This window comes from Podarcis pityusensis (genome assembly GCF_964106645.2).
Source record: "Podarcis pityusensis genome assembly, chromosome: 5".
NCBI classification, from domain to species: Eukaryota; Metazoa; Chordata; class Lepidosauria; order Squamata; family Lacertidae; genus Podarcis; species Podarcis pityusensis.
The window spans coordinates 49,807,977-49,829,849 of NC_138032.1; the positions used below are offsets into that span (position 1 = coordinate 49,807,977).

The window sequence follows — 21,873 nt, forward strand, 5'->3', positions numbered from 1 at the left end:
TGAAGCCAGTAACGAACAATATTTTCAGAGAGTTGAACTCAAGTGGGTATGACAGAGGCTCTGATTCCTATCTGTGGCATATGCATTTTGAACGTACACTTTCATTTCTTTTGCGCCACCATGGCTAAAGCACTAAAAACTTCCTACAAGACCTATGTTCAGACTGAGACATTTATATACTTCTTATTGTACCATCTTCACCTCTCTGTATTCAATCTGAGTGTGCATAAAGGCCTTCTTAGCATAATTAATATAATTGTCAGTGATGGTACCCTTTAGAATCTCAGAGGTTCTAACTGTGGATGATGCAGTTTAATTGTGTTCAAAATCATCACCAAGCTGCATTGTTGCTCTTTGTTGGAAGAGAGAGAGAGAGAGAGAGAGAGAGAGAGAGAGAGAGAGTGTGTGTGTGTGTGTGTGAGAGAGAGAGAGAGAGAGAGAGAGAGAGAGAGAGAGAGAGAGAGACCTGGTTAAAAGTAGGTTCTCTGTGCCTATAAGTACACCTTATATGGCTTTTTCTTGATTCACTTCATTAAAAAACCTAAGCTAGTGGGGTAGCAATTGAGCATTGTTTGATTGTCATTATTATTCATGATATCATTTGTCACCTACTTTGTTTTTGCAAAGGCTATATGGACTCCTACTGTTTTGTGTTTGGTATCTGGCTTCCCTCTAATTACGAGTCCTATTCCTGGTTTTGAGGGCTTTCATGTGGGATGCCTTTCTCTTTTCCCCCTTTGAGTGGAAATTATTTTAATTTTATACAGACATTTTGCACGCATTATGCGGCAAGTTTTGTTATGTGCTGTCATGAAATCTCACCTCACTAATGAGTTCTCCTGCCTTCTTAGCTTGCTTCACATTTAATGACCCAGTGGCGATCCATCCGACGCCTTTCATCCAGTTCAAATCTGCTCTGTATCGGTTCTGACAAAAGGAAAAGAAAAATGCCCCATTGTTGCTGCTCGCACATTTAAAATGCCACCTAAAGAATTCACACATCAGAACACCAGCTGAGCCAAATTAGTGACTGCTTTTGTTTTATCCACTTCTTTGCAGTTGTGGGTAGAAATGGGAGGGGGGGTTAAGAAAAGAGATGGTGATATCACCAACAGCAAACATTTCTGCTATAAGATTTAAAAGAAAAGGTTTTTCAAAAGCTTAATTTTTTTATATTAAAAAACCCTCCTGTTAGAGCTTGCTAATGGTTTGTGGTTAAATCAACACTGCAGGGATATTGAGTCCTAAAACAGTGCAGGAATGTTCCGGAAGATTTCTCATCAGATATTCCACTCTATGCTGTGCATGTTTACTTGTAAGTAAGTCCCGCTTGGTCCAATGAGACTATTCCCATGTAAGCGCAGACATGATTGCAACCCTAGGGTGGATGGTAGACATTTGCCAGAACTTGCGATGTGTGACAACATGTAACCACTTATCAAACTTGTGGCATAATGCCTGGCGGTGGGGGGAACAGGCATCTCCATAGGTGTGTGTTTGTGGTTTACCTTTATCTTGCACCTATACGACCAAATATAGGGGAGAAGCATAACATTCCTTTATACCAGAAGTGTGAAAAGCTGCAGTAGCTTCATAACATCCAGGGCTCCTTCATTTCCTGGTCTAGCATAACATTATACAAACTGCTGGGTTGGAGGATAAATGCAGTGGAGGATGGTTCCTCAAAGCAAACAGGGCACCACCCCACCAACCTCAGCCTTCCCTTAACCAGCCCCCATCTGCCTGCCTCCTTAAAACAACAAGGCAAGAAGATAGCCCTGGCTGTCACCTTCCTCCTTTGGCCTTGCAGAACTCAGTAGGGAGGGAGATGGGAGCCAACCCACAATTAGTTGGCTCCACCTGTCATTGGCTCTCTCTCAGTCAACTGCTGGTTCCCATCTACTATTGGCCTCCCTGTGTTCTGCACTACCAGTTCCAACAGGTACCAACCACCACTGAACAAATGTAATCACTTTTTTTTTGTCTAAAAATGAAAAGGACAGCTTATCTGGTCCTTTGGTCTTTAGCTGGAGCAGAAGGGAAAGGGCAGAAATATGCTCCATAATAGCCAAGCTACAATTATTTTAAATTTCTCCTCAATTTAAAATGTGGCCATTCTTTACCCCGTTATGGCTAATGGCCGCCATGTTTTAAGCTAGTAGTGATTTTGAACTAGACCAGAGTAGGGACTGGCATAGTCTGACTCTTTCAAATAATGAAATAATATAGCACAGGATCCTGTGCAACAGTGTTCTTAGCATAATAGTTAACCCGTACTTGACTGTGCATGCGAGTTCTCATTTAAATCGCTTAATTTATTTGATTAACCCAGAAAGGCTTTTCCATATGGTGATTTAATTGGTATTTTATTATGAATATTTTATATTCTTTTATGTAAACTATTTAGAGGGGTGTTTTTTTTAAAAAAAAAGTGGTATATAAATCTTGAATAATAAAAATAAAAATAAATAATTAAAAAATAGACAATGTGTAACTTACATCACTCTGCAAGTCATATGCCCGCTTTGCCCATTCCACCTTCATATCTGTAGGCAAGGCAGTATAGCGATGAAGAATTGTCTTGTATCCCCTATCAGTGGCCAAATCCTGAGCTTTCTTGGCATGGACAATATTTATCATATCCATGGACACATTATACTGGGTCTTTACATTCTCAAACGCCCTTTTATATTCCAGATCACTCTGCATCTTCGACATATGAAGCGAGTGAGCCATCTGCGAGTCTTCGTTCACACCTTTCACCCCAATCAACTTTCCTCTCGTCTTCTCATAACTCTCCTTGTATTTTACCTGTTAAAAGTGGGGGGAGGGAATGGATCATAGGTACAAAGAAAGGTAATAAACTCAAAGCCATTGTAAGCAACAGCATCGGGTTGAAGTAAACGGAACATTTCAATAAACCGGTTTAATAGGCTACTTCAGAAAAGGCACTTTGGCCTCCTGCAAAACTACTGACAAGCACGCTTAATATGTCTAAGTACAACACATCTGTACATCAAAAGCATACTTTTCCCGCTCAACAAAAAGCAGAAAGCAAGTAATAAGGACTAACTTTTATATGTGGTTGAAGTGCACAAAATGAGGATGCTTGCATGCTCTTTTTTAATGTTTCCAAAAGGAGCATCTTTTTCATTTACTGCTTTATCCCAGGGGCAGGGAGCCTTTGTGTTACTTGAAAATGCATCATATGATTTACGTTTTATGTCATTATTAGCACAGTCCTATGCATCTAAGTCCTACTGTGTTCAGCAGGGCTTATTCACACTAGTCAATTTGTTTAGAACCACAGTCTAAGGTCCTAAACACATTTCTCACTGAATACACTGAGATTCGCTTCCAAGTAAAAATGCATAGTATTGCATCATTAGAGAGTGTTGCACCTTCTTGACAGAACCAGTAGCCCAAAAGAACAACACACTTGGCAAAGAAACATGTATAGTTCCTTTGTTATTTGGGTTGTCAATTATTTAGCTTGAGGAGACAGATCCGGTCCTACCATTAGGGAGAGTGAGGTAGATGCCTAGAGGAGCAGCTTTTGCATGCCATGAAAGGGCAGCACATTTTCAGTGTTTGTTTTTTGTATTATTATTTTTTTTTCTGCAGAAGTCATAGCATCTTGGAGTGGTACTGGGAAGCTGCAGCTCAAAAGGTCAAGTTGTGCTTTTGAGCACTAGCACAAGCTAAATAAAATGTATTGTTTCAGGTAAAGGTCAGTGAAGAGATATGGAGCTCAGGTAATATCTACACTCAGAGGCTTGGGAATCAGATCCTAAGACAGGCTTCATCAAACTCGGCCCTCCAGATGTTTTTTGGCCTACAACTCCCATGATCCCTAGCTAGCAGGACCAGTGGTCAGGGATGATGGGAACTGTAGTCTCAAAACATCTGGAGGGCTGAGGTTGAGGAAGCCTGTCCTAAGACTTTTCATAGTAACAAGAGTTTAGTTCTTCCCTTGAAATTTTTCACAGAATTGTGTTTAATGGTAATTCAATAGCTTAGTTTTCTTGTGCAATACATTTTTTACAGAGCATTCCACCTGACAATCCTGTGTTTTGAGGGATAAAAGTGTCAATATCTGATAATGTGGGAGACTAAATACTGCTTCTTGCAGGATGTTGGACTAGTAAGTGGGGCAGCCAGATGAGACCATTGTACTGCTGTACTGGTTGCCAGTGAGCTACTAGGCCAAATTCGAGGTGGTAGGACTAGCATAAAAAGCTGTAAATGACATGGGATTCAAGTACTTAAAAGATATAATATATATCTGATATAAACAATCTCAGCAAGTGAGGCCTTGTTGGTGGTGCCGCCGCTAAGGTCTACATAGCTGGTGGAGACACAAGACAGGGTCTTTTCAGTAGCGGTTCTCTGTGGGATGCCCAGGAAATTTTGTGGGTTTTCCAGGAAAACAATTAAAAGCATCCCCATTTACTCTGACCAACAGACACTGCCCCTGACAACCCTGAGAATCGCTCACTGAGATAATGTTTGTAACTGTTCTGAGATCTTTTGTGTTTGTTTGCTTTATAATTTTCTGTGCCCTGGGCTCTTTCAGGAAGAAGGGTGAGATATGAATCAAATTAATATAAATAAAATTAACAACAGCAACATCTGGAACATACAGCAAGGTCATTTCGGTTGGGGTTTATTTGTTTTGGTCAGCCCTCTGTACTGTGTTTTGGAGCTCAGGTAATGTAGGGGTAAGGAACCCATGATCAGCCCCAGCAAGCATAGCCAATGGTTAGAGGCAATGAGAGCTGTATTCCAGCAACATATGGAGTGTCACAGGTCCCCCCATCCCTGCTATAGACTACACTACCCTTAAATTAGATCCTAAGACCTGCTCACAGGGGCACACTTTAGCTCCCTAGAGGAACGATGGACCGGATTCAACTAAGCTGCTGCACAAGCAGAAGCCAGTGTAACAGGACTAGCCTCCTCTTGCCCCTGCATCATCCCCAGATCTGTTCAGGAGGGTAGAGAGAACCCCCCAGGACAGCGCACAGGGGGAGGAGAGGAGAGATCACTCCAATGCTTACACCAGATGGGATGACTGCCTTAGGGTGACACTGAATCCCATCTTGTGTATTCAACTTGAATCGGTACTCACATCACTTGCCAGGTCCCTCTTTGCTTTGGCTGTCAGGAATGGTATGGCATCAAGATGAAGTTCAAATCCCTTCTCCTTCTGGCTCTCCCAACTACTTTTGTACAGTTTCTAAAAGGATTTTTAATGCCACAATTATTCTTTTGTTACTATGCACCATTGCCATAACAGTAACACCCAACGTTTCAAATGGTACCAGAAACCTGTGGCTTCATGAGCTATTAAAATACTGGATTAAATTGTTCTTATTCTAACCTGCATGTTGCCTACTGCTTAAAGTTAGGAGTTCCTCCATTAGCATACCAATACAGTGGTACCTCAGGTTAAGAACTTAATTCGTTCTGGAGGTCCGTTCTTAACTTGAAACTGTTCTTAACCTGAGGTACCACTTTAGCTAATGGGGCCTCCCGCTCCCGCCGCCACGCGATTTCTGTTCTCATCCTGAAGCAAAATTCTTAACCCGAGGTACTATTTCTGGGTTAGCGGAGTCTGTAACCTGAAGGGTGTGTGACCCAAGGTACCACTGTATTGTATATGTTAAAGGGCTGAAAGAGCAGTTTAAGGGCAGAACTACTATAACACAGAGCAAAACAAGCCCAATAGTTATTTCTTCTCCTAAGCCCCCCTGGAAACTGTTGTTATCCGGCAGTGGCTTGCATTCTCAACACTCTTATTAAACTGTAATTCCCACATCAAAGAATCAAAGAAAGTTAAAGTGGTAAAAAACAACAACCCAACAACCATACGTTTATAGTATATATGCATTGAACTACTCTTGAGAAAGCATCAATCATTAGCCACAGAATAAGTATTTCAATAGCATGAAAGCACAGGATTCCCACCCATCCATACCTCACTGATATTTGCTGCATTTCTTCTGGCTTGTATGAAGAGGGGCTCATCTTTGCTGATGCTGTAATTATGAAGAAAACCCTCTTTTCCTGACCTGTATGCAACCTGTTTACAAAGGTAGACCAAACAGTATCAGCACTGGGCATACCGTATTTGTTTTAAGAAGCAATACGTAACAATTTTCAAAGATTAACTTCCTGGATACTTACATCCAGTTAGTGTATGGTTTGTACCGTCAATGGTTTTTTTTTTAAAGTTGCCTCAAAATCAATTTATGTTTTAGACTGAACAATTATGGTTGATATCAAAGAATAAAATGAAAAGATGAAAGAGCATGAATGCTAAAACACTTGTGAAATGACTGGCTATCTGACTGTGTCTTTTACCTCAGTCTGAAACCCTCACTAGACAATAGTTTCGCTTAAACTGAGGGTTGTGCCTTTAAAGCACGTTTGAAGCACAGTCCACACACACACACACACACACACACACACACACACACCTGGGCACTGCAATTTGTTGAGGGTTGCTGGGAACTGTTAACTCTGTGAGAGATAAACTACAGTGCACATAATTATTTAAAAGAAAGAATGTATTTCAAATGCGCTTTAAACGAATAGTGTGTACACAGACTTATATCATCTTGTTCAGAACGTTAAGAAGGGATGGCGGCCCACTTCTGCCAGTTCCCCAAACACCAAGACAGGGATAGCGAACACTCAGCCCTCCAGATGATGTTGGAGTCCATAGTAACCAATGGTCAGAAAGGGTGGGAGTTGTAGTCCTTGGAGGGCCAATGATTCCCCACCCCTGCTCCATGGCCTCACTTGTGCTAACTACTGGATTGTAAGCTATATTATACAGCTACACTACATTGCTAACCTGTATTGGTGAAAGCAATGCTGCTCAAACAATGGTGCGGAGCCTGTGGTGCTCCAGAAGTTGCTGGACTACAACTCACATCAGCACCAGCCTATGATAAGGGATGATGGGACTTGTAGTCCAGCAACATCTGGAGGACCACAGATTCTCCACTTCTGCACTAAATAAAACACTGATTTCCCTTATTGTGTAAAGGCAAAACATTGGTCTAAGGGGAATGAAACTGGATTATTATTATTAATAATTATTATTATTAAATAAAGTCTAAGCAATGGAAAATATTTTAAAATGAAGTCATGTGCAGACAATCTAATCCAGGTACCACGCAAGACAGGCAGTGTATTTTTAATGACAGAAAGAATAGCCTCACTGAGGAAGAACAGCCGCAGAGGTCCATGCAGATGTTCTAAAAGATCCAATTTAGTCTTTTTTCTCTCTAGTTAGGTACATGGCCTTTATCACCATAGTATCTGAAACCTGGTCAGCACGCCTCTTGATAACCCTTTGGGTTTAAAGGTTTTCTACCTGCAGAAGTACAGGGAGTTCAAAAAAATCTTAGAAGTACACCTCAAAACTATGTAAAGCAATGACAAATTTCCGTGGCTGGATCCTATTGCTTTTTCAGTGGTGGTGCCTGTCCCCAAGAATTACCCGTTTTAATGATAAAGAATCTGTGTGGAGAGAAGGTAAAGTAGGAGACTCACATCACTCTGCAGTTCCTGGCTTTTCTTCGCATGTTTGATCTGGGAACTGTCTGCCACACTTGTGAACTTTAGAGCATCAGCCTTCTGTCTGTACTTTTTCTAATTGAAATGCATTTTTTAAAAAAGATGGTATAGATAACATTACCACATTTCTCAAAGGTAAAAAAAATCGACAAGTTATGCCTTCCACTTACTCCCAGCACTAGCAACAACAACACAATCTTTTCATGTTAAAACCAACTCAGAAATAGAGGCAAGGTTACTCAGATAACACAGTGGTGGAGTACATAAAGTAGAATAACCATTCTGTTTCCCAACTTTTATGCTATCATTTTACACTGATTAATTATTCCACCCACCCCACCCCAATGGATCATTTTAGCTATTTGGTTTCAACATGAACCAGGTTCTTTTTTTGTCCACACACACATGCCTACTTCATAAGTTGCTTTCAACTAGAGCCAAGCCTAACTACGGTTTATAGTTCAACAAACAGTATAATGGTACACAGGGCAGAAATCATAGCTGCTTTGCTCCTCGTGGGCTCCTGCTGCACTGCTGAGAGCTAAGCCATGAAAAATGCAGCCCTGAAAAGTTCACAATCTGCATTGCTTTTCAACATCTGTGGCAAATGCTCAACATAACAGAAACCATGTTATTTCTGAATGAGGCCCGAATTTGTTGCTGTCAAAAACACCGTAAGAGGAAGAAAAAGACAGCCTTTTCACAGTAATGTCTGTTGATAAAGAAGAGGCACATTCTTTTGCATACTTCATGTGATTCTCTTGTACTAACAATTCATCAATCAAACACACAACCAACTCCAGGGTATGTGTTACATGCACGCCTCAACTTGGCATTTCTGCAGGGGAAGACCCTGTCTCAGAGCAAACACACCCTCTCTTGCCCTGTGATGTTCCCAGCTGAAAATAAGAATGAGATTGATTTATTTTCATTAAAGTGCATAAAGATTTCAAAGAGATGCTCATTATTCCACATTCAAGATGTGGGAGAGAGTGAGGCATATTAGGAACGAGTTGTTTTCAAAAATTATGTTCCGCTCTATATGTCATACAAAGAATAACAAAATGCCAACTCCTTGGCTGGAAACAGAAGCATCCAAGGTACGTGTTAGTTTTCAACTGATATACCTTTTATACAGTTCAGAAATGAAGAATTGTGTCACCTGATCATGGCTGGGTTCAACATTTTTGACAATAAGTATTTATGTGGCAAACCCCAGCAGTAGATGTCAATTTGCTTCCTTGCAAGATATTAGATCTGAGCACAGATGTTTCTTCCTGCCTCTACTTCAGAATACCTGCATAGCCTGATGTCAAGGATCTACAGTATCATAATCACTGGCAACTTTAAATAAGCCAGACTAGCTCCTATTCCTTCTTTTCACTCTTACATATCTTCTAATTTTCTTTCTTTTAATTTCTGTTTTTCTTTGATAAGTTAGCAGAACTTGTGACCGAAGAAGCCAAACTCAACCCAACAGGCATGCATGACAGTTTTCCAGGGACTTGATAAACCATCCAATTATAATACAGTGCCATTGTTTCAAAATATTTCAGTCTACTTCCATCTTCCAGGAAGGTCCTGCCAGACTTTATTATACTTAACAGGAAAATCAAGAGACATACCTCACTAATAAGTTCTCCTGCTTTCTTTGCTTGCTCAATATTGAGACTCCCGTCTGCTATCCACCCAACTCCCTTCATCCATGTAAGGTCTGTCTTGTACTGAAGCTGAAGACAAAAGAAAGCTCATTATTTCACAGACTGATTAGGTAGGCAGGCAGCAGGGCTAACAACCTGAATAAAATATTAGGGGGGGACAGGTAAGCCCCGTCCCATATAATCGACCACAAGACACAATGAATGCACTCCATTTGAATGGCAATACCCATTCCAGCCCCCACAAATATATTATTGGGGGGGCAAATGGACCTCGACCACTAGGAGTTGGCTCCTACAGCAGGTAGGTAGATTTAGTTGTATCACAAAAAGACATGATTTTGCCAGCCATGGGTGACAAGTCCTTAAGTTATAGCCTTTGTTATTACCTACAAATTCTCTTCCACACAAATACTGATGGCAAGCATTAGAACTCTGCTTAAAGCTGTCTTCCTGCAAAGTCTTTCCACTAAAAGTTAATATCTTCTATTGGACAAAATTTAAATTGGATTGAATTTGACACTTGAGTTATCTGCATTCCCATATGAGACCTATGGATTGGTTTAATATAACATCTGGCTTGTAATGACAAAGAGTTGAGCTATTCGGAAACAATAGTAGCTAACAAATTGCCCTCCAGACGTTCTTGGACTACAATTTCCTTCATCCCTGCCCTGGGGCTAACAGCAACATCTGGAAGGCACCACATTGGCTACCCTTGCAGTCAATAAATTCTGGTAACACCACTGCCATCACCAGCTTTCGACCTTTGCTCCTACCTCACTCTGTAGTCCATAGGCTTTTTTGGCCCACTGTGTCTTTAGGTCTTCTGGAACCACCGTATATTCATGAAATTTCTTCCTATAGTCGAGGTCACTAGCCAGAGTCTGGGCCTTCTTGGCATGTTCCAAGTTTATCATGTCCATTGGTAAGTGGAAATGAGCTTTATTCTTCTCAGATTCTTTTTTATATGCAATCTAGGGAATATCAAAATATTGCATTCAACATTTTACAAAAAGAGTATAGGTGAAAACAGCAGGAGAATAATAGCAACCATCTCTACTATATATCCAACAGTCTTACTCTTTAGAATATAATTGCTGTATACAGATTCATGCTTCCCTGATTGAGGCTTGAAAAGACTGAAGTTCTGATCCAACCTTTATGACCTGGTTGTGAATGCTTCTTTCAGGTACCTGTAGCGGCTCACTGTTTCTCAGCATCACTTAACATACATTTATCATTCATTATCATTATGTATATAGAGTATAAAATGTTTTATGCTTTATCTCCACACACAAAAATGTGTCGGTGTTCACTTTACATTAAAGTTAACAACATAATGATCTTATGAATATAATCTCAGATGTAAATCCCACTGATTTCAATGGGGTTTACAGTAAAGTGCATAGGCACAGAACTGCAAGCCTTGTTTATTTTTAACAAAGATTTCAATGCAGTATTTCTTGGAACTAGGGCCTGGTGCAGAACCAACATTATCAATTTTCTGAACATGCACAAGAGATTAGGAGTGCAAAGTGACCGCATGCACTTTCTCCCTCTCCACTCATATGTGCGAATCTATTCACAACTGTTAACCACGGTGCAACATTACATCTCTGTTGGTGCTAACGATGGTTGGTTTTGCAAACCCTGATTAAGGTGAACCATTTTTAAGAGTACGTTTATTATTTTCTGTTACAACAATAAACGTTTATTATTTTCTGTTACAACAATGTTACAACAGCTTTGAAGCATTGAAGGACTCATTTTTCTTTTTGAGTTCTTTATTGGCAATAACCATGGCAAGCGATGGTCCAGATGGTCAGGAAAAGAAGGGGAAAAACTAGAAGGGCCTGGAAGGGGAGAGTTTTTAATGAGTCGGTGACATGCTTCTGCTCGCATAACCATGAGTTTTGTGCAACCACCCTCTTACCAGATACAACAGGAAGAGGTATATTTTTTTATTATGTGCAGTAAAGGATATATAAATCCCAAGGTAATAATGAGAGTAGGAGTTTCATCGTTAAAAACAAAATTTAAAATAGTAATGGGAAGCCATTTACCTCACTGCTCATTTTGGCTACTTGTAAAGAGTGAATAAGTCTTGAATCTTTGGTTGCCATTGCTTTTCCTTTCGTTTTCTCATATTCTTCTTTGTATTTAATCTGTGGAGAAAATAGGCAACATTTTGCTCAAAAGACAGATAAATGCCAGCCAAACTGTATCTTTCTTTTAACAGTGCTCTTTAAAGAAGAACCTCTTCCCCTTAAATTTTCTACTGACAAAAACAGAAAGCCAACTGCTCCAATCTCATCCAGTTTGTCTGCCAAGTAGTAGTACACTTTCTGTTGCATTTTAAACTATAGCAAAAAAGGGGGGGGCTCAAAAGGAACAACTAAACTAATGTGGGAAGAAATTGAGCGATTACGCTGGGAAATGTTAGATTCTTCAAATAATTGCAAGGGAAGATAAGTTAATCTTGTATGGATATATAGGTAGTAACAATGTCTAAAAAATATAGTCTTAAAAGTAAATCTAAGTGAAATAAATAAAGCTGACTACAGTGGTACCTTGGTTGTCAAACTTATCTGTTCCAGAAGGTCCGTTCAACTCCCATAATGGTTTGAAAACCAAGGCACGGCTTCCGATTGGCTGCAGGAGCTTCCTGCACTCAATTGGAAGCTGCGCTGGACATTTGGCTTCCAAAAAATGTTCACAAACCAGAACACTCTTTTCTGGATTTGAAGCGTTCAGGAGCCAAAACGTCCGAGTACCAAGGTGTTCGACAACCAAGGTACGACTGTACAGAATGACACTGTCTGAAAATATTGTAAAATGGAGGAAAAGAAAATGGGTGACTTACATATGTGTCCCTCCTCAAGGACAACACATTTCTTCTCATGCAACAGGACTTTCCCTTCCTCTTCTCCTCCTTGCAGCCCCCTGTGTACTCCAAATCTGCTCAGCAGGCCTGAGCAACTATCCAGAGCAGATTAGGGAGGCAAGGCTGAGATGAGGAAAGGGAAATTCAATTGGGTGATTGAAAGTCTGCTCTTGCAACAATGGATGCCACCCATTCTTTTGGCCCTTGAGGATGAAAGCATCACTGGCTCATTAAGATATTTCAAACAGCAGGTCAAATTTTCAAATCTGGAAATATATTCACTTTATAATTATTTATCTTAGGTTTTAGCCAATTTAAAGAGCCACTTTCAAACACGAAGGTAAGTCAGATAACTAGAATGTTATTACATTTCTCCGTTAGTTTATCAGAGTTTGTGACAGATTATTTTTTAAGGAAATTTCCATCTTAAAGCCCCAACTCAACATGTTTTCATTTCTCTATATTATTGTAGACGTCTCTTAGTAATATGCCCTAGATAAATACGTATAACGTACATCACTGGCAAGATCCCTTGAAGCTTTGGCAGCGAGCAAAGACATGGAATCCAAATTCATTTCAAAGCCGTGGCCCCTGCTTTTCTGCCAGCCTTCTTTATACTTAATCTGAGGGAAGGAAATACAGTAGTAAGTCATTAATGTGAATAAAGATAGGCAAAAAAACCAGCAGGCAATTCACTCAACAAACTATAAAATCAGCTAGCGCAGCATGTGACTTATGTTTCTAATGAAAATCACATCTTTGGGTATATTATGCAAATGTATATTTGTAGGTTCCCTTACCTCACTGTATAATTCCGCATTGGCTTTGGCCTTGACTAACTGTGGGACATCCTGTGGCAAAGTATATTGTGTTTTGGTTTTCTCATACTGGGCTCGGTAGTTCAGCTGCCAAACAATCGAAAGCATATTCAACATGTCAAATACAATGATATTTAACGGCAAGAGGAGTGTTAATTGTTAAAAGCCATTCTTAAAAAGTCGTTAGGAAATAAAATCTGAAATTATACGAAGAGTGACTATGACTACCCCCTGGCTTATTTTTCAATAAATGTCTGAACAATAATAAAAAATAAATCTGCCTAAATTTGAGGATGCAATACTTCTTAAGGAGGCTCTGAAACTGACTCCCCAGGATGCCTTTTACTTACAAAATGTTATCCATGGGACAACTGCAAGATACCTTCTTATTTATGTAATACTTCTCATGCGTTGGGGTACAATGGAAATAGGACTTACATCACTAAGCTGCTGAGCATTGATTTTCGCTTGAACAATCTGAGGTGTGCTGGTAACAGAGCTGTATTTCAGCTTGTCTATACTTTGCTTATAGTTTACCTAAATTAAAAAATGGAGAAACACATTATTACTACCACAAAAGGTTTAGTAAAGCAATTCTCAAGGTAGCTTTTACTACAAATGGCAAATATATTGTTATCTAGAATATTCACAGCAGTTAACCAAAAGCAGAAATCCTGTGGGGTTTTTGCTTGTTTTTTTAACTACAGTGCAATTTCATTGGTCTGGTATTTATATAAAATTAACAGCTTTCTTTCTGTCTCTTGCTCACTTTCATTTGCCAGCATTTTTAATTGGTTAGCCTTGTCAATTGTGTTAAATTGTGGTTTTAAATATTTAAAAATATAAAGGGAAATCATTAAATAGAAGAAGCTATATATGCAGAGTGTCGTGAAAAATCTTAATAAGGCAAAAACGTTATTTCAAAGTCAGCGACTGATAAGGTCAGAGCCCACTAACTTGCTAATATATGAAGGCAGCAGTAACAATACGAGCCCATACAAAGCAGTATATTAAATCCACATTATGCAAGATAAAATGTCATGGTGAGGTTTCCCTTTAAGCCTATTCTTCCCAAAGACCTCCATGTTACACTACAGGATACAATTATTATTCTCGGCAGGCTTTAATTAATATTTGCCCTAGTTAATTACCTTCTCACTAAAATGCAAATTGTATGCTACTTTAAAGTAGTTGATTTAGTGAGTTTTTTTGCCCACCTTCTCTTTTTTTTTTAAAAAAAGGGGGATGTGGCATCCAAATTTTATTTGATGCTACAGAGTCCATTCTTACATATCTTCCATTAAAAAATGTATAACTTATCTAATATGATCAGTATAAGTGAAACAATTAATTCACTGTTTCTGTTTTGATGTCCAGTTCTCACATCGGCAGATGATCTGGAGTGTTGAGTGCTATTTTCTACTGATATTCCACGTTTTGTTTTGTTTTAAATGATGAAATTTGGTCTGGCTGTACATGGTGGAAAGAAGGGCAGGACTCTCTAGTAATAAACCGTTGTTTTTGTTTTGTGGAAAAGGAACTGTGGCTATGAAAACCACTTGTGTAGAACAGGACATTTCAACAGATGCCACTTTAAAGATCCTCAAGTGTCACGCTGCACCTCTGAAATCCTCTCCTCTACAGAATTCTAGTTTATAAAGGAAATCTCTACAGCTCTCTGCCTGGTCATCCTGCTGTCTGACGCTTTGTCACTCAAACTGCCATATACCAGGGCTTCATTGAACTTGAGGTGCAGGGGCTGTTACTTGAAAGCTATACACGTAACATTTTTCTTTACATATCTAATACAACTCCACTTTTGTGTGGACTGTTCTGCTAGCAGAGCAGAGCACATGATTGAGCTGTTGACCCCATAAAATCTCCTCTTAACTACCTTTGAATTCTTAGTGTAATTTAGAATGTGTAGAGAGTATTTTTTAACCTTCTAAATAAATGAGGAGTTATGTGAAATGCTAAATGGTACAGCATGCATAAGGTTCAACTCCTGGCATTCCCAGTGGTGACAGTGCTGAGCTAAATGGACCAAGGTTTGAAATGGCAGGCAGCTTATATGACACAATGGTTTCCTAAGCTTCAATGCCCAGATATAATAAAAGTAATGGCTGTTCTCCAGTTTACATCAGTGATGTAGCTATAGCCTTAGTATTGAGCCTGTTCCCAGTGGAATAAAGTAAACATCGGAAATATGTAGCATCAGTGGTCTACAGATAATCAATAAGGTTAAAAAGGCAAAACCGGCAAAGCCTGTTTTGTCCTGTGTGAAATTCATCCTCACACAACAGACGGGGATCCCTTAGGCATTTGCAGACATGTTTTTCAACCGAACATTAGTGCATGCCATCAGACACTCTTTCTAGCCAGGTGTAACCTGAAAAGATAGGAAGTGACCAGAAAGAGGGAAATAAGGCTATAACCAATCCCTTGTTTTTGCTCTTTGAAGTGAGAGTTAATGACTCTTTTCCTATCATCAGGGAATCCTGGGACCTGTGGTTCAGTAAGGGCAGGCTTCCTCAAACTCGGCCCTCCAGATGTCTTGAGACTACAATTCCCATTATCCCTCACCACTGGTCCTGCTAGCTAGGGATCATGGGAGTTGTAGGCCAAAAACATCTAGAGGGCCGAGGTTGAGGAAGCCTGAGTAAGGGGGTGTAAGGAATTTTAAGAGAGTTTGCACCACTTTCACCCAAATATATTTCTCATGGCATGCTCTAAAGGCACAAGATGCAAAAATCTAAGCAAATCTGATTCTGGATGGGAGACTTCCTGAAAACTCGGTATATGCTGTCATGAGTTCCAAGGGGGTAGAGAAGTGGGATATAAATGTAAACGGTGCAACCCTAACCCTGTCTAGTCAGAAGTAAGTCATTCTGAATTCAAAGGGACTTACTCTCAGATGGGTGGGGTTAAGACTGCAGTCCAAGTCCTTTTTTGGAAGTGGTTGTTAAATTAGTATAAAAGCAATATACATTTTGTAGTGCGGAACTACCACCATGAGAAGCAGTAGTTCAATAGACCCACAAACTATGCAGGGGTTACGTTCTGGAGATTGCTCATAAAGCCAAAATTGCACATTGTCAAGACCCATTGGGTTCAATGGCAGGTAGGATTGCCGAAGTCATTTTTCCTGAAACCCTGCCCCCTTTCCACCCCCTTTTTAATTTTTAATTTTTTTGTCACATATGTAAAGCTGAATGCACACAAGTTAAATGGATGCAAATTGTGGGATTACTGTAATCACTTTGGGATTACAACAAAAACGGATTGACACTAGGACAGCTAAATGCAGAAGGTTAGATATCTCATCTCCAGTGCCCTGAGAATTTATGAGTCTACCAACTGGAAAACAACTTTTATCTCTTTCTTTCAGGGCGCTGTTATCATCAGCTATATTTGTCACTGTAATTAAATTACTGCCTTATACAGACTGCAAATCATACTCCATCCCATGCAAGCAGAAGGGTGAGAATTCAGAAGGCTATTTACATCTTTCAAAGGGATCAGCTTCCTTGTTGTCTGGTATGAAGGAGTGAGGGTGGCTGGGTAATTGTAGTCAACATCATCGTGTGTGTAATCAGATTTATAGGCTATCTGGAAGAAGGAGAACAAAAAGAATCAACTTTTTTTAAAGCTGTCATTTGTTCTGAATAATTATCAGACAAGAGAAAAGAAAAAAAAACCCAGTAATATTAATATTAAACACAAGCAACAAAGTAAATTCAGTGGCGTTAATGCCAAAGAAAATGAAATTATTTGCATAGTTTAACTGCTAATTGATTCTTTTTCAGCTGCACAATTAATCCAGTGCCAACCGCAGAAACATTACCTTAACTTCCACCTGTGACACATTGCTTTTATCTTCATGCTTACTTTTTGTGCTTCTCACAGAGCTTCAAATAACGCATTTCAAGACATGGTACACAACGTCTCAACACAGGCACCCATCATTCAGTGCAGGAACTCCCTTCCCCTTAAGCTACAGTTGGCACAGAACCTTACAAGCTTTTGATGCCAACTATTTATTCATCTAGGATTTTAGTTGAACCTATGTCACTGCATACTGTGATGGTTATTTTAGTGTTGTGTGGGCAGGGTGGTCCCTCCCTCTACCTTGCCTGATCACCTTGGCAACGCCTCCCCAGGCAGAATTGGGCAACTGGCTGAGGTAGGTGGAGACCTCCAGGTATCCCACCTGGGGAAGGCAAAGCCAAGCCTGTGTTAATGGTGCCACATAGGGTTCAGGAGGCTGCGCGCGACCACTCAAAGGGTGCCCCCCATTTAATGTGGGGAACGGTCATTACTGAGTGCATTTGTTGTTGTTTAGTCATTTAGTCGTGTCCGACTCTTCGTGACTCCATGGACCAGAGCACACCAGGCACTTCCGTTTTCCACTGCCTCCCGCAGTTTGGTCAAAACTGAGTGAATACTCCTATCTATTTACAGATGGTGTGATTTTATTGTGTTTTATTGTTTATTGAACCCTACTTTGGGATTATTTTATAATGAAAAGTGTGTAACAAATTTTATAAATGAAAGTATTAAATAATGAAATGGCACCTCAGTGAAGCCAATAATAAATAAACCAAGACAAATGGCATGGATGCTGGAAGATGTTGTGTGACCTTAACAACCAATAGGGAAAAAATGCCTAGTCTGCTGCAGAACAAAACATAAGCCTCTTAAGGCCCAATCCCATAGCTCACTGTTACAGCAATTAATCTGCATTAATTTTGTTTGTGTGTGTGTGTGAAGTTTGTTTAGTTAAATCCTATGGAGAGTTGTGCTACCTGCTGTGTAAGTAAAAAGCTGCAAACCATAATATTGCACCAGTGATCCAGCAACATAATGCAGGCATGCTGTCCAATTCATGCAAAGTTCACTGGTAGCGTATAGGTACTTCAATATTATTTACAAACACAGTTTCTCCCCCCCCCCCCATTTTCATATTTCCTGCTAACGCTTTCACCTCCCCAGAAGTAATCAAACCTATGGCTATCCTTCATTTGACCCTACTAAGATGAGAAGCCGTATCAAAATAGTATATTGCCGAAGCATTTACAACAACTTACGTTGCTTGCCAGACTTCCAACCTTCATGGCATGTGCTGTGCGTCTGTCTATGCCAACTCCTTCATAATGACCTTTCTGGTTCTGGTAATGCTCTTTGTACTTGAGCTGCGTACAAAAACAAGCCTCCTCTCAGACACAGAAGTTCCCTTCTTTTATATTGCAAAGAAAATGAGCAAGGCATAGGGTAGGATTCACCTCATGAATCCTCTCAATGGAAGCCCTACACAAAGACTTCTGCCCAGGGACAGTGAAGGTGCAGACAGTGGCCCCAAGAATTTCAATAAATTAAATGGGCCACAACTTTGTTGATTACAGAGGGCAACAGGTTTTGGCGCAGACACTGTATTTGTATCCTGAATCAACCAACCCATCTGCTGCTTGATTATTTTTGGCAGGGTTAACCAAGGTTACGGATTGCCCTATGACACACACCAAATCAGGGTGAGGCTGTCCAAGATCATGTGGATGCAGCCATGGTGCATCAGCCCCAGTCTGGGTGTCTGGACAGAAACATCTCCACCCTGGATCCCTTTAACGGGATCTGCTTCCTTGGGCTGGCGGTGGTTCTGACCACATCGTCCAACTAGGATACACACTCATGCCTTATCTCCCATCAAGTTGTGACAATTGCTATGAGGTAGGCAAAACCCCCAGACAGGCCCAATTTGTCTGAAGGAAAATTTCTCCTTGGTCCCAAATACAGTGAACAAATCCTTCCATAGCAAGGTCTTAAGCCAGGGCCTGCTTGCTTAGTCATTGGGCAGCCCTGCACAGAACAGCACACAGGAGGAGGTGAGTAAGGATTGCCCCATCTAGGATGCTGATATGTTTGCACAGGTGGAATGTTTGCCATAGTGAATCCCACCCATAAAGAACTTTCCTATTTTAGTGCCACACCACAGAAATGGAAAGCAATTCAACTTTATTGTTTATCAAGAATATATTTAGAATAGCTATGGTTGACTTTTTCTGCCTTTTAAGGATATTTTGCCTAATCCAGTGATTAATGTCTAAACAGTGGTACCTCGGGTTAAGTACTTAATTCGTTCCGGAGGTCCATTCTTAACCTGAAACTGTTCTTAACCTGAAGCACCACTTTAGCTAATGGGGCCTCCTGCTGCTGCCATGCCACTGGAGCATGATTTTTGTTCTCACCCTGAAACAAAGTTCTTAACCCGAGGTACTATTTCTGGGTTAGCGGAGTCTGTAACCTGAAGTGTATGTAACCCGAGGTACCACTGTACAGTGCTACCTCCATTTACGAACTTAATTTGTTCCAGAGGTCTGTTCTTAACCCAAAACCGTTCTTAACCTGAGATGCGCTTTCGCTAATGGGGCCTCCTGCTGCCACCATGCCGCTGGCACACGACTTCCGCTCATCCCGGGGCAAAGTTCGCTACCTGGCACACCTACTTCCGGGTTAGCGGAGCTCGTAACACGAAGCATTCGTAAGGAGGACAGTATGTAACCCAAGGTTCCATTGTATCTGAAAGTTTGATTTTCAAGCTTAATTCTTAAAATCCATTGATTTTAAAGGGACTTAGCAAAAAAATGATGCCAAGAAGAGCAATGTAGCTCCTCTGACACCTTTTGTTTATAAAGGATAATGTGTTGAATTCAACAAAAATATCTTCCTATATCTGAAGTTATAAGCAGATGACTTGGTCCATATTCTGTTCTGTAATTTGCACTCAGACAGTGCTGTCTGAGGTGACCTGGTGGTATTAAGAACCCACCAAGAAACAGAGATGAGACCATAAACATTTACAAATAACAAATAACTGTTTGATTGGATTACTGATAAATTAATTGTACCTTTTCTTCCCTGTAAAGATTTCTAAATTCAAACACCCAGCCCTGTTTTTACCCAGATTTCCTGTTCTTATCTTGAATTCACATATGTACAAACTGCGATTCCCACAGTGACTACATTAAGCTTTCTCAGAACTGCATGCAAATGACTGAGGACTTACATCACTGGTGTATTTTGAGATCTTGCTAACATTCCTGAACTGAGGGGTCTCGCAGTAGTTAATACTGTGGCCTTTGCTGCTTTCTAGATCCTTCTTATAGCCCACCTGCAAAATGAGAATGTAGAACAGTGAGAAGTGAAAATATATTCAATGGCTGGCTACGTATTTCAGTTACATCCCGCAATAAGCAAAATAAGAAGCTGCTTTATTGCATAGCAATACTCACTCTCATAATAAACAAAGGGGACAAACATCACGTTGGTCAGCATGAAAGAAATCTGAAATGTCCTGTATGCCATGAGGATATGGTGTATATTTCAAAGAGAGTTAGGCAGGCAAAAGTCCTGCTGGGATTCTGGTCACATCCATGCCATACATTTAAAGCAGTCATGGAGAATTTCAAGGGAATTTCAAGGGAACTGTAGTTTGCCAAGTGCTGGCCTCACTGAGCTACCCTGAACAAACAGCAATTCCCAGGATTTTCCATGACTTTAAACTGGTATAAGAGCTCTCAGATTGTTTGGTGTGGATGTGATTTCAATCTCAATTAAATGCTTAAGGCCACACTTAACCAGGAGGAAGCAGCAATTCACGCCATGGGACTTACTTCTGAGTAGACACACATCAGCTTATGAAGTAAATCCCATCAAATTCCATGCAATTTGTTTCTCTGACAAACCAGTGTGGGTGTCCTGATAAAATTTACATCTGGCCTTCTTACCTCACTGTACAACTTGTTCACATTCTGGGCTTGCTTAAGAACTAGGTTTTCTTGGGCAGAAAGAGAATGGTAGTGAGCTGCTCCTTTCATCTTTGAAAAATCCTGCTTGTATTTTATCTAGAAAGAAAAAGGCAGGATCAAATCAAGTTATAATGGCTACTGGCTGGCCACACTTTCAGTTTTCTTTACTGCTTCTCCACGGTCAGCATGGCAATTGGTTTTGCTGCCCTGCTTTAAGGATTTGGTTGCTTCCTATACGCCCTGCTCAAGTATTTATAAAGAAACAGTTATTACAAATACATCACACTGCAGATCACCAGCTTGCTCCTTTACAAAGAAAGAAACCTTATAAAGAGGACCGTCCTTGAACTTCCTACCACTTAGAAAAGTGTAACAATTTATCACTGTCCAAATAGCTATAATTATACAGTGGTACCTCGGGTTAAGGGGACGCGGGTGGCGCTGTGGGTTAAACCACAGAGCCTAGGACTTGCTGATCAGAAGGCTGGTGGTTTGAATCCCCACGACGGGGTGAGCTCCCGTTGCTCGGTCCCAGCTCCTGCCAACCTAGCAGTTCGAAAGCATGTCAAAGTGCAAGTAGATAAATAGGTACCACTCCAGCGGGAAGGTAAATGGCGTTTCCGTGCACTGCTCTGGTTTGCCAGAAACGGCTTAGTCATGCTGGCCACATGACCCAGAAACTGTACACCAGCTCCCTCGGCCAATAAAGATAGATGAGCGCCGCAACCCCAGAGTCGGCCATGACTGGACCTAATGGTCAGGGGTCCCTTTACCTTTACCTACCTCAGGTTAAGAACTTAATTCGTTCTGGAGGTCAGTTCTTAACCCGAAACTGTTCTTAACCTGAGGTACCACTTTAGGTAATGGGGCCTCCTGCTGCTGCCGTGCCGCCACCATGCAATTTCTGTTCTCATCCTGAAGCAAAGTTCTTAACCTGATGTACTATTTCGGGTTAGTGGAGTCTGTAACCTGAAGCGTCTGTAACCCGAGGTACCACTGTACAATGATTAATACTTGAACCAGTGTGGTGTGGTGGTTAGAGTGCTGTACTTGGGGTCAGAGGGCTCTGGGTTCTAATTCCCCGTTCAGCCACAAAACTGCTCTTGGTTCAATCACTG

General features: G+C 40.6%; 1 protein-coding gene across 1 annotated transcript in view; it reads right to left on the reverse strand.

Moving 5' to 3' along the window:
* Window positions 1-21,873, reverse strand: part of NRAP (nebulin related anchoring protein) — a 57,690-nt gene that overhangs the window by 22,899 nt on the left and 12,918 nt on the right. Inside the window, exons 11-25 of the mRNA XM_081006392.1 lie at window positions 20,735-20,851; window positions 20,014-20,118; window positions 18,041-18,145; window positions 16,458-16,562; window positions 13,392-13,490; window positions 12,936-13,040; window positions 12,651-12,758; window positions 11,315-11,416; window positions 10,028-10,225; window positions 9,216-9,320; window positions 7,567-7,665; window positions 5,981-6,085; window positions 5,132-5,239; window positions 2,500-2,811; window positions 823-927 (exon numbers count right to left, since the gene is read on the reverse strand). Of these exons, the coding sequence (XP_080862518.1) occupies window positions 823-927; window positions 2,500-2,811; window positions 5,132-5,239; window positions 5,981-6,085; window positions 7,567-7,665; window positions 9,216-9,320; window positions 10,028-10,225; window positions 11,315-11,416; window positions 12,651-12,758; window positions 12,936-13,040; window positions 13,392-13,490; window positions 16,458-16,562; window positions 18,041-18,145; window positions 20,014-20,118; window positions 20,735-20,851 (1,878 nt within the window). The remainder of the gene's footprint in view (window positions 1-822; window positions 928-2,499; window positions 2,812-5,131; window positions 5,240-5,980; window positions 6,086-7,566; window positions 7,666-9,215; window positions 9,321-10,027; window positions 10,226-11,314; window positions 11,417-12,650; window positions 12,759-12,935; window positions 13,041-13,391; window positions 13,491-16,457; window positions 16,563-18,040; window positions 18,146-20,013; window positions 20,119-20,734; window positions 20,852-21,873) is intronic.